Source organism: Cnephaeus nilssonii (genome assembly GCF_951640355.1).
Source record: "Cnephaeus nilssonii genome assembly, chromosome: 4".
Taxonomy (NCBI): Eukaryota; Metazoa; Chordata; class Mammalia; order Chiroptera; family Vespertilionidae; genus Cnephaeus; species Cnephaeus nilssonii.
Window position 1 is genome coordinate 16,506,579 of NC_137075.1, and position 16,309 is coordinate 16,522,887.

Below are 16,309 nucleotides of genomic sequence, written 5' to 3' on the forward strand. Positions count from 1 at the left end.
TTAGCAGGATGTCCTTGGTTTATAATTGCGCAAGGTAAGCAAAATAAGATAAAACCTATGAATTTATGGGATCCCTGGAAATTGTTAAGTAAGCTATGCAACTATCTGAGTAATAAATGGAGATGTTTTGTAACCTAATTTCTCTCTGCTGTGTATAATTTGCACCCCTCGTTATAGAGACCTCCTCTAAGATTCTGAACCAAAGGCATGTCTGATGCAGAAAGGAAGGGCATGGAGAGCTGTGCTCAGGATCCCAAACTTCTGCCTGCGTGACCTATGCCTTTAAAATGCCTGCATCCTTAAAATTATTAGTAAAGCTTAAAACTGCATAAGAATGCTAATTCATGCCCTAACTGGTTTGGCTCAGTGGATAGATTGTTGGCCTGCAGACTCAAGGGTCCCAGGTTCGATTCCAGTCAAGGGCATGTACCTTGGTTGCGGGCACATCCCCAGTAGGGGTGTACAGGAGGCAGCTGATTGATGTTTCTCTCTTATTGATGTTTCTAACTCTCTCTCCCTTCCTCTCTGTAAAAAATTAATAAAATATATTAAAAAAAGAAAAGAAAAAAGAATGCTAATTCATTTGAATCTGAGTTGACAATTTGATTCTCTGTAATATCTCAGATGTATTTTCTTAGTATTTATTCTCTTTTATGATATACATAGTCAATGTTTTTCTTAAAATGTTAATACCCAGAACACTAAGGCCAGATACAATGAAGTGAAAAATATTAAGTGCAGTCATGAAACTATCTATAAACCCAACTAACTACATTTTGTATTTATCACAATACAGATAATTAAATATCCCACATAGCGAGACAAAAATATATTTAAGGTAGTCCATTTAGCTACCAGCAAAGACCTCATCCCTTCTCCCCAATGAACTAAGTTTGATATAACGAACTCTTTGCAACTATTACTCTCTATTATGAGCTCAAACCATCTTTTAAAAAAACTTTAGTGAGGTATACTTAACATACAGTAAACTGTACATATTTTAAATGTACACTTTGATGAGTTTTGACATAGGCATACACATGAGATAATGAGCATATTCATCACTTCTAAATGTTCCTCTTGCGCCCCTTTGTAACCCACCTCTTCCTCTATCCTACCCCCAGGTAACTGCTGACCTGCTGTCACTATTCATTAGTTTGCACTTTCTAAAATTTTATATACATTATACAATCCATATTGTTTTATCCAGCTTCTTGTTTTTCTATTTTTGTTAATCCTCACCTGAGGGTATTTTTTCCATTGCTTCTCAGAGAGTGGAAGGGAGGGAGGGAGGGAGGGGAAGACAGAGAGACAGACAGGCAGACGTCAACTGATTGTCTCCTGCACGCGCCCTGACCAGGACAAGGGGCGAACCCACAACCCAGGTACATGCCCTTGACTGGAAATTGAATCTGAAATGCTTCAGTGCACACGCAAGCTCTCTAACGACTAAACCACGCTGGCCAGGGCTATCCAGCTTCTTTTACTTAGCACAATGATTCTGAGATGCATCCATGTTGTTGTATGTATCAACAGTTCATTTCTTTTTATTGTAGAACTAGAAGCCCGGTGCACGAAATTCATGCACGGCGGGGGGTTGTTTCTCAGCCCAGCCTGTACCCTCTCCAATCTGGGACTCCTGGAGGGATGTCCGACTGCCCGTTGGGATCGGGCCTAAACGGGCAGTCGGACATCCCTCTCACAATTCAGGACTGCTGGCTCCCAACTGCTAGCCTGCCTGCCTTCCTGATTGCCCCTAACCGCTTCTGCCTACCAGCCTGATCACCCCCTAACCACTCCGCTGCCAGCCTGGTTGATACTTAACTGTTCCCCTGCCAGCCTGTTTGCCCCCAACTTCCCTCCTCTGCCAGCCTGGTCACCCCTAACTGCCCTCTCCTGCAGGGTTGATCATCTCCAACTGCCCTCCCTTGCAAGCCTGGTCCCTCTCAACTGTCCTCCCTTGCAGGCCGGGTGCCTCCCAACTGCCCTCCCCTGCTGGCCATCTTGTGGTGGACATCTTGTGTCCACATGGGGGCAGGATCTTTGACCACATGGGGGCAGCTATATTGTGTGTTGCAGTGATGACCAATCTGTATATTACTCTTTTATTAGATAGGATAGAGGCCTGGTGCATGGGTGGGGGCCAGCTGGTTTGCCCTGAAGGGTGTCCCGGATCAGGGTGGGGTTCCCTTGGGGAGTGGAGCGGCCTGAGCAAGGGGCCTGTGGTGGTTTGCAGGCCGGCCATGCCCCCTGGCAACCCAAGGGGAGGCCCTGGTATCTGGAACTTATTTTCCTTCTACAATTGAAACTTTGTAGCCTGGAGCGGAGCCAAGCCTGCTGCTCCCTCCGGGGCGCCAGCCATCTCTGTGGCGTTAATTCACCTTCTACAATTGAAACTTTGTAGCCTTAAGCAGGTGAGCCCGGCCAGGGTGTGCGGAAAGCTTTGCTTCCCCTGTTGCCACCGGCAACCCTGGCCTGCTCTCTCGAGCTCCATTCTGCTGCCATTTGTTTGAATATGTTTACCTTCTATAATTGAAACTTTGTAGCTTGAGTGGAAGCTTAGGCCTGCAACAGCTATGGAAAGCTTGGCTTCCTCTGTTACCTGGGAAACCTTGCTCTCTGTGGCTGTAGCCATCTTGGATTGGGGTTAATTTGCATACTCGCCCTGATTGGCTGGTGGGTGTGGCTTGGCTGGTGGGTGTGGCTTATGTAGCAGAGTGATGGTTAATTTGCATATTACCATTTTATTAGAGAGGATAGTATTCCCTAGTATAAATATACCACAATTTGTTTATCCATTTGCTTGTTGATAGCATTTGGTGTTTCTAGTTTTGGGTTATTACAAATACAGTTGCACATTCACGTACAAAGTTTATTGTACACATTTATTTTCTTTTAAATGAAAAATGCTGGAACTAGCTAGTGTGTTTTACTTTTTAAGAAACTGAAAATGTTTTCCAAAGTGGCTGCACCTTTTACATGCTACTAGTAGTTGAAGAGGGCTCTGGTTCCTGCACATCCTTATTTTAGCCATTCTAGTGAGCATACAGTAATATTTCAGTTTTCATTTTCTTTTCCTAATCACCAAAATCACCTATTTTAAAACTCAATCTAGAATTATGCTAAAAGTTGACATTAACTTTACTGGACAGTATAGTTCTCATAATTTATTTTTCCTGCTCTTTGCAAAAGGAAATATTTGTCCACTATGAGTCTTTAAGTCCTTGAGAATATAATCTGTTTATGCCTGAAAACTGGGACTCATTTAAAGCAAATAAATTATCCCTTTTGACACTATGTGATTTTACTCAATCTTTAATTTGCCCTTTCAAGTTGAAATCTTTGTTCTTTTTTTTGAAATCTTTGTTCTTGATAAAAAAGGAAAGTGAATGGTGTTTTTCCCACATGCTCTCCACAAGCAGTGGGATTTACCCTTACTTGTCCCCATGATCCTGGACACAGCCTTTTAAGAAAGCACCTCATTTTCTTGAATCATATCGCCTTTAAAAATTGCTGGTTGCAGGCTGCTTATTGCCCAATTCTTGTGTATATGGTCTGATGATGGTCAATTTTTTCTTCTTTCACAATTATGAATTCTATACTTTCTTTTTTTTTCTGCCCCTTCTCCAAGTTTCCTTTCATTTCTACATTACAATCAGTTCTTTTATGAAACACATACTTGCCAGGAAGTGCTGGATTTTTGTAGTCAGACTGGGTTCATACCTCTGCCCTATCACTTATTAGTGTGACCTAGTTAATCAGTTAAGAATGTTCTTTCTCTCATAGGTAAAATGAGGAGATCAATACTACCTTTTAGGGTTGTTGTGAGAATTAAATGAGTATGTAAAAAATATGTAAAGTGGACAAGATAGTGCCTAGGACATAATGGGTACTCCATAAATATTACCTATTAGTAATGCATTTAAATGTATTAAAGTTCAGAATAACAGTCTTCCTCACTATTTCCTATACATTCTGAAAATAAAACTACTAGCAAAATAAACCCACAAGTCACTTTTTAAAAATCACCTTCTTAGAAAAATGAGATTGACAACCAACAAGCAGAAACTGAAATCCTTAACTACATCCATACGCCTGTCCTTAGGCTTGTGTAGTGATCTATAGCAGAATGCACTGTATCTGACAGAAGTTGCCCAAGTTAATGAAAAAGTTCAGCTCAGAATGAATTGTTTTCAGCACTATTTGTGTGGAAAGCATTCTGTTGCACCTGTATTTCAAATTCAGGTGCTATAAACTACTGGTAGAAAAAAAGCCTCATTAAAGTAGACATTGTAAAGAGAGCTAGGCCAAATTACTATAACACAAGAGGGAATAATGTCAAATTCTAGAGAGGAAGACTATAATTATGAATTCTAGAAAGGAAGACTATAACTATGAGAACAATTTCCAGAATGTGGACTTGAAGTAATTTCTTAATAGAACCATTGAGAAATCTGGTTAGCAGATATATCCGAGGTATAGGTAAATAAAACGTAGCTTGTTAGTATAAATCAACAAAGACAGAGCTACATAAATATATTAATTTTAAAGACATGATTGCATATAAAATAACATCAAAAGTATAGTATGAAATCAATAAATTTTAACTTATTGTTCTTATCACAATTACTTTATTTTTATTATGGTAGAAATTCTAGGCAATGTTAGGTATTGACTCAGTAAAATATAAAATATCTATTAATCTATTAGCTTTTAAGACATTCTCTGTTCCTAGTATCAAATGACTTATTTGAGATGGCAAAGGTAAATATATGCAAACACAGAGCAAGTGACAGAGTACTGTTTTACAAAATAATCATACCACCCCAATAAGAAGTGTAGATGGATAATTTCTTGATCACCATGAAATCACAAGCTGTAATTCTAATATGCTTTTATCTGTCATATTAACACACTCAGAAAGAAAATAGTGGCCATTTTTCCCCCTTATTAGGTTCCTGATAACAACATTTAAAATTTCCTTCATAAATGAGTAATGTCAAGCCTAATGATGATGGTACCAAGCATACTAATGAAACAGCATAAAATACTGCAAAAACAATTCTGGAATGATCTGATAAAAAATGTGAACAATATAGGCTTTCTATAAATTTCTAAGACTAACAATTTCTTCTAGAAAGTTAAGTATCTTCTAAAGGGAAATAATCCTATATAATCCTATATAATAAAAGGATAATATGCAAATAGACCCAATGGCAGAACAACCAAACAACCAATCAAAGCGTAATATGCTAATGATATGCTAAGGCTGCTCAACTGCTCATTATGATCTGCACTGACCACCAGGGGGCAGACAGTAAACTGGTCGACCAGTCGCTATGACGTGCACTGACCACCAGGGGAGAGACGCTCTCCAACCAGTAGGTTAGCTTGCTGCTGGGGTCCAGCTGATCGGGACTGAGCAAGACAGGCTAAACATGCCCTGGAGCCCTCCCGCGGTCCCTCCCCAGCTGGCCCACCTCCCACATCCCTCCCTGGCCCCAATCGTGCACTGGTGGGGTCCCTCGGCCTGGCCTGTGCCCTCTTGCAATCCAGGACCCCTTGGGGGATGTCAGAGAGCCGGTTTTGGCCTGAGCCTGCAGGCCAGGCTGAGGGACTACACAAGTGCACAAATTTGTGCACCAGGCCTCTAGTCCTACCTAATAAAAGAGTAGTATGCAAATTAACCATCACTCCACCACACCCACAAGCCACGCCCACAAGCCAATCAGAGTGAGTATGCACATAAACCCAACCAAGATGGCTACAGCCACAGGGAGCAGGAGGGAGGCTTGGGTTTCCCAGGCAACGGAGGAAGCCAAGCTTTCCGCCTGCCCTTGTCGGCCTAAGCCTCCACTCAAGGCTACAAAGTTTCAATTATAGAAGGTAAACAAATCCAAACAGAAATGACCGCAGCCACGGAGCTGGAAAGAGCAGGAGGCTTGGGTTTCCCAGGCAATGGAGGAAGCTAAGCTTTCCGCACACCCTGGCTGGCCCAGGCCTCCGCTTAAGGCTAAAAAGTTTCAATTATAGAAGATACACAAACCCCAGAAGAAATGGCTGCCAGCCACGGTGCGAGCAGGAGGCTTGGCTCCGCTCCAGGCTACAAAGTTTCAATTGTAGAAGGTAAATAAATTCCAGATACTAGGGCCTCCACTTGGGTCGCCAGGGGGCGTGGCTGGCCTGCAAACCACCACAGGCCCCTCACTCAGGCCGCCCCACGCCCCAAGGGAACCCCCACCCTGATCCGGGACACCCTTCAGGGCAGACCAGCTGGCCCCCACCCGTGCACCAGGCCTCTATCCTATCTAATAAAAGAGTAATATGCAGATTGACCATCACTCCAACACACAATATGGCTGCCCTCATGTGGTCAGATCCTGCCCCATGTGGACACAAGATGGCCACCACAAGATGGCCAGCAGGGGAGGGCAGTTGGGAGGCACCAGGCCTGCAAGGGAGGGCAGTTGGAGGTGATCAACTAACTCTGCAGGGAAAGGCAGTTAGGGGTGACCAGGCCGGCAGAGGAGGGAAGTTGGGGGCAAACAGGCTTGCAGGGGAGCAGTTAGACATCAATCAGGCTGGCATGGGAGTGGTTAGGGGGTGATCAGGCTGGAAGGCAGAAGCGGTTAGGGGCAATCAGGAAGGCAGGCAGGCGAGCAGTTTAGGCCCACTGGGATCGGGCCTAAACGGGCAGTCGGACATCCCTCGAGGGGTCCCAGAGTAGAGAGTGTGCAGGCTGGGCTGAGGGACACCCCCCGCCCCCATGCACTAATTTCGTGCACCGGGCCTCTAGCCTCTAGTTATAAATAAAAGACAAAAACACTTTATGACCTGACACAAGTTTTACAAAAGGGAAAGTTCTCAAGTAGTATGTGCTTTAAAAGAATAGAAAAGAGAAGGTAATAAATACAGGGAGCACAAGAGACAAATTTGCTGATGCCACCCTCTCCAGTGCCTTTGCCATAAAGCTGCTAAGATACTTTTAAAAGAGAGGTTCTACTTTATAGCAAGTTAGATGGCAAAAACTATAGTCACTCAACTAGATTTCCTGGAATATGATAATGGGTAATGGTGATTTACACTGTATTTTAAAGCTACTTCAATTAATAAAATAAACTGATGAACAAAACAGGTCCAGAGGTATGAATGCATGGAACAGACTGACATATCTCAGAGGGGAGGTGGGTGTAAAGGACAGAAACAGATTAACCAAAGAACTTATATGCATATCTGTATAGCCCATGGGTATAGATAGCAGTGTGGTGAAGGCCTGGGGTGGGGGAGGGGGCTGGGTGTAAGAGGAAAAGTGTGGGGAAATGGGGAACATCTGTAAAACTGTCAAAATAAAAAATAAATTTAGCCCAGTTGGCATGGCTGAGTGGTTGAGCATCAACCTATGAACCAGTAGGTCACGGTTCAATTCCCAGTGAGGGCACATGCCCAGGTTGCAGGCACGATCCCCAGTGTGGGGCATGCAGGAAGCAGCCGATCAATAATCAATGATTCTCTCATCACTTATGTTTCTATCTCTCTCTCCCCCTCTCCCGTCCCCTCTAAAATCAATACAAATATATTAAAAATAAATAAATTTAAAAATAAAGCTACTTCATAACTGTAGCTGAAATTGGGAAAAAATACATATATGTATCCAAACACATATACATAATCCCAAGTTACTATGACAGATAGTATCAGTTACTCCAGTCAAAAGATATGTAAAACAAATAATGATTCCTTATAAATATTAACTGAAAAAAGGGTTGTTTACAGGTATTAAACTGTAATAAATATATTGTGCATTTGTTTAAAATAAATAGCTTTAAAACATCATGATTTTATTAATTTAAAACATTTAAGTAATCAAAACATTTTATTTCAACTCAGTATTCTAATTTATAAATATTTAAACCTAGAAATAAATTATCAATAGAATTATCCTTCTTTCTTTCTACCTACTCACTTCAGTGGTATAAATTTTTATTTTCCTAATGACTACAGGAGAAAGTTATTTCTGAGCACAAATTTGTACACAAAGAGATCTTTCACTTAAGAACCAAAGATTCCTATAAAGGCAACACATTTCACATTTCTAGAAAAACCGTTGCACCAAAAGGGCCAACACCTAAAACTCAAATAAAGAAATAAAAACCTGAACAAAATATATTTTCTTTTTCAGACCACAAAAGACCAGTGATGTCTCTTCAAATAATGTTCATAAAGTTGAACCTTTTCCAAAATTCCAAATAAAGTTTGAGTTGAAAATGTACTTAATGACCAAGTATTCTGAACTCTCATTTCATGTTTGAGAATGTTTTTTAATAAAGTTCAATAAAACTGTTTTCTTAAAAATTAAACAAAATTTCACATTTTAAGAAGGACTTCTACTCATTTTGTATAAAGTTACATGGGTTACACAGTATATAATTTACCCACTTTAAACTAAAAATATTCCCTTTTAAGAAATAAGCACGCTGTCTTTTTTTGAACCACATGAGTTAGAACTTAAGTCTGCTGAAATAAATTTATTGTTCAAAGCTCAAAAGTATTTTTAAGAGAGGTTTTTTATTTCATTTATGCCTATCCATTCTGAAAAGGTCATATGGGATAAACAAGTTGACAAAGGTATAATGAATTTTCATGTGTGCCTCACAAAAGGGAGGGACAGATGAAAAACTTATTTACTATGTGTAATTATATTCCTTCAGTAGCTGCAAGAGCTACAAGGGAACAGGAACCAAGGTACTGCTAACTAAAGTTGTCACGTATTGCCCTTCACAATAAAAAACACACCTTTTTAACAGCGATGGTACATTTATACAATGGAAAACTACTCAGCCATAAAAAGGAAGAAAATTTTACTCTTTGCAACAGCATGGATGGACCTGGAGAATATTATGCTAATTGAAATACCAGGCAGAGAAAGATAAGCAACATATGATTTCACTCATATGTGGAATTTAATGAACTGAACTAACAAGCAAAATAGAGACAGACTAACAAAAAGCAGACAGACAGTTCTGCTGGGTGGCAAGGGTGTTGGGGAGATAGAGGTATTGAGCAAAAAAGAAAAAAAATAGAGAAGAAACTCATGGACACAACAGTGTGGTGATTGGGGGTGGGGATAGGTGGAGGTGGAAGAGGGTATAGGGGAGGGGAGAGGGGGGAGGGGAGGGGGAAAGGGGAAGAACACCCTTTTTTGGCGCCCAAACATCTGGTATTAAGAACTGAAAGCTTTTAAAGAAAAATAAAATGAAGCAGACCTAAAATGTGATGACAGAAATAGAAGTCGATCACAGAGAACTTAGTCCCAAGAAAAGCAAAAAGTCTGAACTTTGAATATCCTGGTAACTGTGGTAAACTAGCAGTTCCATGTGCACTGAGAACAGCAATTGTGCAAAGTTCAAAGAATTCCTCATTTTTCCAGAGAATGAGTGGAGGACAAGCGAGAATTTAACCTTGACGTGAGGGTGAAACAGGGTGAAACTTTCCTGAACGCACCATAACTGGAGAATGAAGGGAGACCTTATGACTGTAAAGGAATTATGAACACAGTGTCTGAAAAAGTTACAGCAGGGCTCTAAACCTAAGTCAAAGTTAACTATTAAATGAGTCATGATATAAATCCTTTCCAGCGTTCATTCCACATTCTAATTAACATATAGTTCTTGAATCACAAGATTTACCTGCACTACAGCAAAATAATGGTTTACTGTGCAACTTTGATCCTTTGTGTAAATATGAAATTACATAACAAAAGCAGAGATAAAATTTAGGCAATCATCTCTTTGAGGGTGCACTGGTAGGGAGGGAACAGAATATCCCTTCCAGCATAGGAGATACCTTATTAGAGGTCTTCCCTGATCATCCACCTAAAATAGCAATCTCCCTCTCATGGCCCAACCCAGTCGATTTCTATCCTCTTACCTTGCTTTATTTTTCTTCATAGCAATTTACCAACCTGACATTATGTATTTTATTGTCTGCCTTCCACAAATAGAATGAAATCTCCCAAAGAGAGGAGGGACTTTGCTTGCCTGCTGTATGTTCTGCACATAGAATAGTGCATGGTGTGTAGCAAGTAAACAATAAATATCTGTTAAATGACTATTTGAATGAGTGTGGGAGCCAGGTATTGGACTCTAAGAGAAGCTGTGGTAGCTACCCTATTTCATAGAATCTAAGATTCTATTATAAGATTATTTTACATACCACTAAACAGGAAAATGCTGTCAATTATCACAAGATTCTATCAACTCTAAGCAGCAGCTTGATTTCAAAAATGTTCTTACAGCACTGGTAATGCATGGTATATCTTAGAGTTGTGTCTGAGAGCTGGGCTTTATTTTCTTCATAGCACTTTTCACTATCTGCAAGTATATGATGTTTGTCTATCTCCCTCAGCAGGATGTAAGCTGTCAATGTATGAATCCCTGAAGTAACAGCTTAATAGTCAGAGAAATTATTCTGAGGGCCATCTGTGAAGTACAGGAAAGAAGAGGGAAGCAATCTAAGGAGAATGGAGAAGTATTCAGGGTCAAAAAACAATTATTTTTAAGAAAAACCGTAATAATTGAGCATTTTCCTTTTTTTTCATTATCAACATATTTCATTTTTTTAAATTTTTACTCATTTTTTTCTTAGAGGAAGGAAGAGGGTGTGTGTGTGGGGGGGGGGAGCGAGAGAGCGAGAGCAAGAGAGAGAAAGAAGCATCAATTTGTTGCCCCACTTATTTATGCATTCATTGGTTGATTATTGTATATGCACTAACTGGGGATGGAACCCGCAACCTTGGTGTATAGGGACAACGCTCTAACCAACTTAGCTACCTGGGCAGGACCTGAGCATTTTCTTGAGCTGTATCTGTCATCTTTTCCTTTCCCACTATGAGCATACTTAGGAACCTTTCCTACTGAAATACATGTCCTTTCCATTCAAAAATACCATTCTGTACAAGTCAGAGATGTGTCTTCTGAATATATACTAGATGAAATTATTTCTACCACTGAATACTGGCAATTCTTTTCCCCTTGTAGGCAAAAAACAATTTAGAACCTGAAAAATAGTTACTCCTTATACTTGATAACTATCAATTATGAAAACAGTGGGCAGTTTCTTACCTGTTGTTTATTGCCTTTTCTAGTTAACATGACAAATGGCATCGTATCTGCAGATTCTGCCTCTCCTTCTCCACCACCAAGTGGGGGCCCTTTCCTCAGCTGACTTTTGAGATGCAAGGGAATAGCAACATCAAGTTGGTGCACTTTAACAGATTCGCCACTTCGTTGCTTAAAGACAGAAATGAAAAAATATAAATACTCCAAGGCACACTGATATATGTCAATATAAACTGCAAACAATTCATTCAGTGTTATATTTCTTCAAGAACAATCATTAGAGTCTGAGTAATCTTTGTGAAATGCAGATGAAATCACTGGCCCCAAAACCCTTAACCCGTGAAGAACTGTGACTTGGCTCCTGGTTATCACTCCAGCCCCTCCGTGCCAAACACACAATGTTGTTGCTTCTACTAAATTTCCCTGTTCCTCTAATGTACTGTGCCCTTTCATTCATAATCACAGCATACACCTTCCCTCATATTTTATGACATTTTCGTATGTCATAACTGCCTGTTTATCTGTGAGTCTCCCCCCCAAGACTGGTGGGTTTCATCACTGTATATGCCCTTTTCCTGAGTGTTCTATAGTGATGCTTTACACACAGCAAGTACTCAATTCAAATTTACAAATAAATGGAATCTATTAATGCTCAGATTAAGTTCCTATTTGTTAATATCAATTATTTTTAATATTTACACTAGATTTACCAACCAATTTATTTAAACAAATCTTCACTGAAGACTTACTGTGTTAGGCTTGGAGATATTAATAGAACAGTCTCTACTCTCAAAGAACTCATTAATTAAATATGATTCATCCAAGTTATATAAGCTGTGCTGGAGATGGAGTTGACTGATTGGGAATGGATAGGTGCTGAGATTTCACAAAACTTTGAATAAAAATGGGACATTTGACAACATTAAAGGCCTCATACGACTTCTTCTGAGCAGATGGGATATAGAGGAAATTTAGGCACTGAAAAAACAGGTACAAAATTAAGGATATGAAACAGCACAATGCCATTTAGGGAACTCCAAATAAACCTCTATGTCTGATGAATGGAGCACAAATGAGGAAAAAGCTAAATATGATTATTCAAAGCTAAGCAGGTAATGCTGAAAGGCCATGAAGGTTTTCAAATGGCTTTACTACAATTTAAATAGTCTTTTAATAAAGGCTCAATATTTGCAAAAGACTTGCAAATCAAGCAAAATGGTAATGAAGATTTTATTGTTTTTTATTTCTAAGTTCTAATTTGTTAGATTTTCTTGAAATTCTCCTAGGTTCATAAGATTTATAAACTTTTTTACTTAAAACTTGAAAGGATCATGTTAGATGAATCTTGATTTGTAAATTATCTATAAACTAGAGGCCCTGTGCATGAAAATTCACGCACTTGGGAGGGGGTGGTGTCTCTCAGCCCAGCCCAGTCTCACAATCTGGGACCCCTTGGATAGGGTCCAGTCCCATCGCAGCATGGCTCTGGTTCCCCGGGCCTGTGGGACTGGGGGGGGGGGGGGGGGGGGGGGGACTATGAAGCCAGTCCGATCGCAGCATGGCTCCATTCCCACAGCTCCCTCCCGCTGCTGTGCCACGGGCGGCCGGGGTCCACAGATCCCTCCCACCGCCACGCTGCGGGCGGCCGGGACCCAGGACTGACTCCCGCAGCGGGACGCCGGGACCCAGGACTGACTCCAGCTGCGGGACGCCGGGACCCAGGACTGATTCCCGCTGCGGGACGCCGGGACCCAGGACTGACTCCCGCTGCGGGACACCGGGACCCAGGACTGACTCCCGCTGCGGGCGGCCGGGACCCAGGACTGACTCCCGCTGCGGGACGCCGGGACCCAGGACTGATTCCCGCTGCGGGACACCGGGACCCAGGACTGACTCCCGCTGCGGGCGGCCGGGACCCAGGACTGACTCCCGCTGCGGGACGCCGGGACCCAGGACTGACTCCCGCTGCGGGACGCCGGGACCCAGGACTGATTCCCGCTGCGGGACACCGGGACCCAGGACTGACTCCTGCTGCGGGCGGCCAGGACCCAGGACTGACTCCCGCCGTGGGTGGCTGGAACTGTAGCCTGGTATTCGTCGTCCATCCGGACGTTTAGGTTGTGACAGACCCCAACTCTTTATATATTAGGATTACACATTGGGGTTCCTGAGGGCTCAACTCTGGATCTGCATCTCTCTACTCTCCACACTTTACACCTGAGTGATTCATTCATTGCCATGGCTTTAAATATGCTCTCACAATCACTCCATTTATGTTTCTCTTCTGATCTCCAGACATCTCCATAGGCTTCTCAAACTTACCATGGCCAAGTGGAATGCCTGCTCACTCTGCCCTTGTTGACTGTCAGAGAGACTAGCAAGTGGCCCAAGCTAAAAAAAACTGAGTGTCATCCTTGACTCCTCATCCCCTACACCACTATCCAATCAAGCACCAAATAAATCTAGCTCAAATCCAGACTTCTCTCCAGGTGCCCTGGCACTATCAAACAGATGACTATCATGTCACACAACAGCCTCCCTAATCAGTTTCCCTGCTTTTAGTTTGTCGAAGGCACCTCCATATAGGGCTAGACCACTCCAAAGGTGTCCCATTCAATAATCCATTCTCATGCTGTGCCACCCTTCCACAGACTGACGATGTTCCATTAATACTGACCTTCGGGTTCTTTTCTGCCTCAAGAACTTCAACAAATCATTCCCCTATTTCACCTACATGACTCCATTTTACCTGTCTTTTCTAAAAGTCATGATCTCAGCCCTAGCCAGTTGGCTCGGTAGATAGAGTGTCAGCCTGTACTGAAGGGTCCCGGACTCAATCCCCAGTAGGGGGCATGCAGGAGGCAGCTGATCAATGATTCTCTCTCATCATTGATGCTTCTATTTCTCCCCCTCTCCCTTCCTCTCTGAAATCAATAGAAATACATTTTTTTAAAAAGAAAATATCCTATAAATACCCAATAAAATTATTTTAAAAGTCATGATCTCAGAGATGCCTTCCCTGATTATCTTATCTAAAGAAGGCCCTTTCCCTTACTTTCTACCAAAACACTGTTCTTTGAATTCTTGAATATTTATCACAATTTGAAAGTATGTGTTTGTTTAGTTGTTAAATATCTGCCTTCCCCATAAAACTACATTCTAAGAGTAGAAAGCAGGTCTGTTTTTTTTTTTACGTACTACTTTATAGTAAACCTGTTGCTGCACAGTGTTAAGCACACAGTAGGTGCTCAATAAATACTTGCTAGACAAATGAGTAAGTGGCTACTGACTCATGTAAGATAGGAAAAGTTACTTTATAAAGAAAATTGTTTTATTATCTTATCACATGGAGTATCCTATATAATAAAGAGATAATATGCAAATTAACCCTCACAAGATGGCTGTCTATGACCAGGCCGGCAGGGGGATTAGTGAGGGACAACCAAACGACTGAACAGCAGGATGCATGGGGCTACCAGGCTGGCAGGGAGGTTAGTGAGGGTGACCAATAAACTAAACAAGCAGGCTGCGTGGGGTGATCAGGCCAGCGGGGGGGGGGGGGGGGGGGGGCTGTGAGGGGCGACCAGACCGGTGGGGGGGGGGGGGGGGCAGCTGGGGGCAACCAGGCCGGCATGGGGGGCAGTTGGAGGAGACCAGGCCGGCAGAGGGGGGCAGCTGGGGTTGATTAGGCTGGTGGGAGGGGCAGTGAGGGGTGACCAGGCCGGGGGGGGGGGCAGTTAGGAGCAACCAGGCAGGCAGTTGGGGGTGACCTGGCCAGTAGTGGGGGGGGCGGGGGGCAGTTAGGGGTGACCAGGCAGGCAGGCAGGCAGGTGAGCGATTAGGAGCCTGCGGTCCTGGATTGTGAGAGGGATGTCCGACTGCCCGTTTAGGCCCGATCCCCGGGATCAGGTCTAAACGGGCAGTTGGACATCCCCCAAGGGGTCCCGAACTGGAGAGGGTGCAGGCTAGGCTGAGGGGACGCCCCCCCCCCCACCCATGCACGAATTTCGTGCACCGGGCCTCTCGTAGATTATAATGATTGTTTTATTTGATTTGTGCTCCTAAGTGACATAAGATTTATTTACTAAATTAAGAGCTTTCTAGATATATCAACAAATTTTTATATAGGTAGCAAGAAGCAAGTTGGCCTACTATACCTATAATAGTAATTTGTACATTATCATAGCTTTCAGCCTTAGTAGCATCAATATAAGTAAAATCCATTATTTTTTCTCTAAACGATTATTCCCCACCAGTATACAGACTCTAATATTTTTTTCCTAGTATCTTTAATCTTAATAATAATCCTCCTCTTTTAACTCTGACCTTCTTTAGCTACCTCCCCATTTCTCTTCCCTTTCTAGTAAAACTCATTTAGAGTTAGCTACATCTGTTAGCCATCATTTTCACCTCGTCCCTTCTCATTTTCTATTAAACCCACCCCAAGTAGCTTTCATCCCACCATTCCAACAAAGGCACTCTTGTCAAGTCACCAAAGTGTTTAACAACAGCTAGTATGTATAGGGTTCAAGTAAACAGTCTATGGGATTTAAACTCTATAGGAAAACATAATTACTCTAAATTACTGGCATGATGGAGCTTTTTCTAAAATCCAGTGTATTAATGTCATGAATACATTAAACAATTAACACTTCTTTAAACATCAAATAAATAATATTCCTCTAAATATTTATGTTATTCAAATTATATATCAAACTTAGAAATTTACAAAATTAAATTTTCCTAAATACTTATCTTCTGCAAAGTATGACTCCTAAACAAACGGCAAGTAAAGGGTCTTAGAGATGATTCAGAAAGAAAAGGTGAAAGTTGGTACAATGAAATTACTCTATTCCAGGTCTTATATTTACTACATTTATTCCCACACTATCTTAAAGAAAGGTATAAATCAGGACATGAAATCCAAGTACTGGCAGCTGCAAAGGCAAATATTTAGATAGTAGAGACCTTCCTATTAACCAGAACTGAATGTGCTGCAATGTTTTATATTAAGAAGATATTCTGAACTAGAACAACATTTCATACCTGAAGATTTTCTAACATCATTTTATCCAGAGCTTGAATGAAGTCCTCATCTTCTACACAGGGTACATGCTTAAGTCCACCTCCTTTGATCATCACCTCCTTATTAAAACAAAAAATAAGAAATCAGACCAGAAATTGTAACATTA

The 16,309-nt window shown here is 41.7% G+C and overlaps 1 protein-coding gene across 4 annotated transcripts in view; it reads right to left on the reverse strand.

Annotated features, from left to right (window-relative positions):
• The window catches only part of UPF2 (UPF2 regulator of nonsense mediated mRNA decay), a gene marked incomplete at its 3' end in the record, with an annotated part of 124,470 nt that overhangs the window by 16,526 nt on the left and 91,635 nt on the right, over positions 1 to 16,309 (reverse strand). For all 4 annotated transcript variants that reach the window (XM_079767591.1, XM_079767590.1, XM_079767593.1 and 1 more), the window contains exons 18-19: positions 16,164 to 16,262; positions 11,121 to 11,288 (exon numbers count right to left, since the gene is read on the reverse strand). In XM_079767591.1, coding sequence (XP_079623717.1) covers positions 11,121 to 11,288; positions 16,164 to 16,262 — 267 coding nt within the window. The remainder of the gene's footprint in view (positions 1 to 11,120; positions 11,289 to 16,163; positions 16,263 to 16,309) is intronic.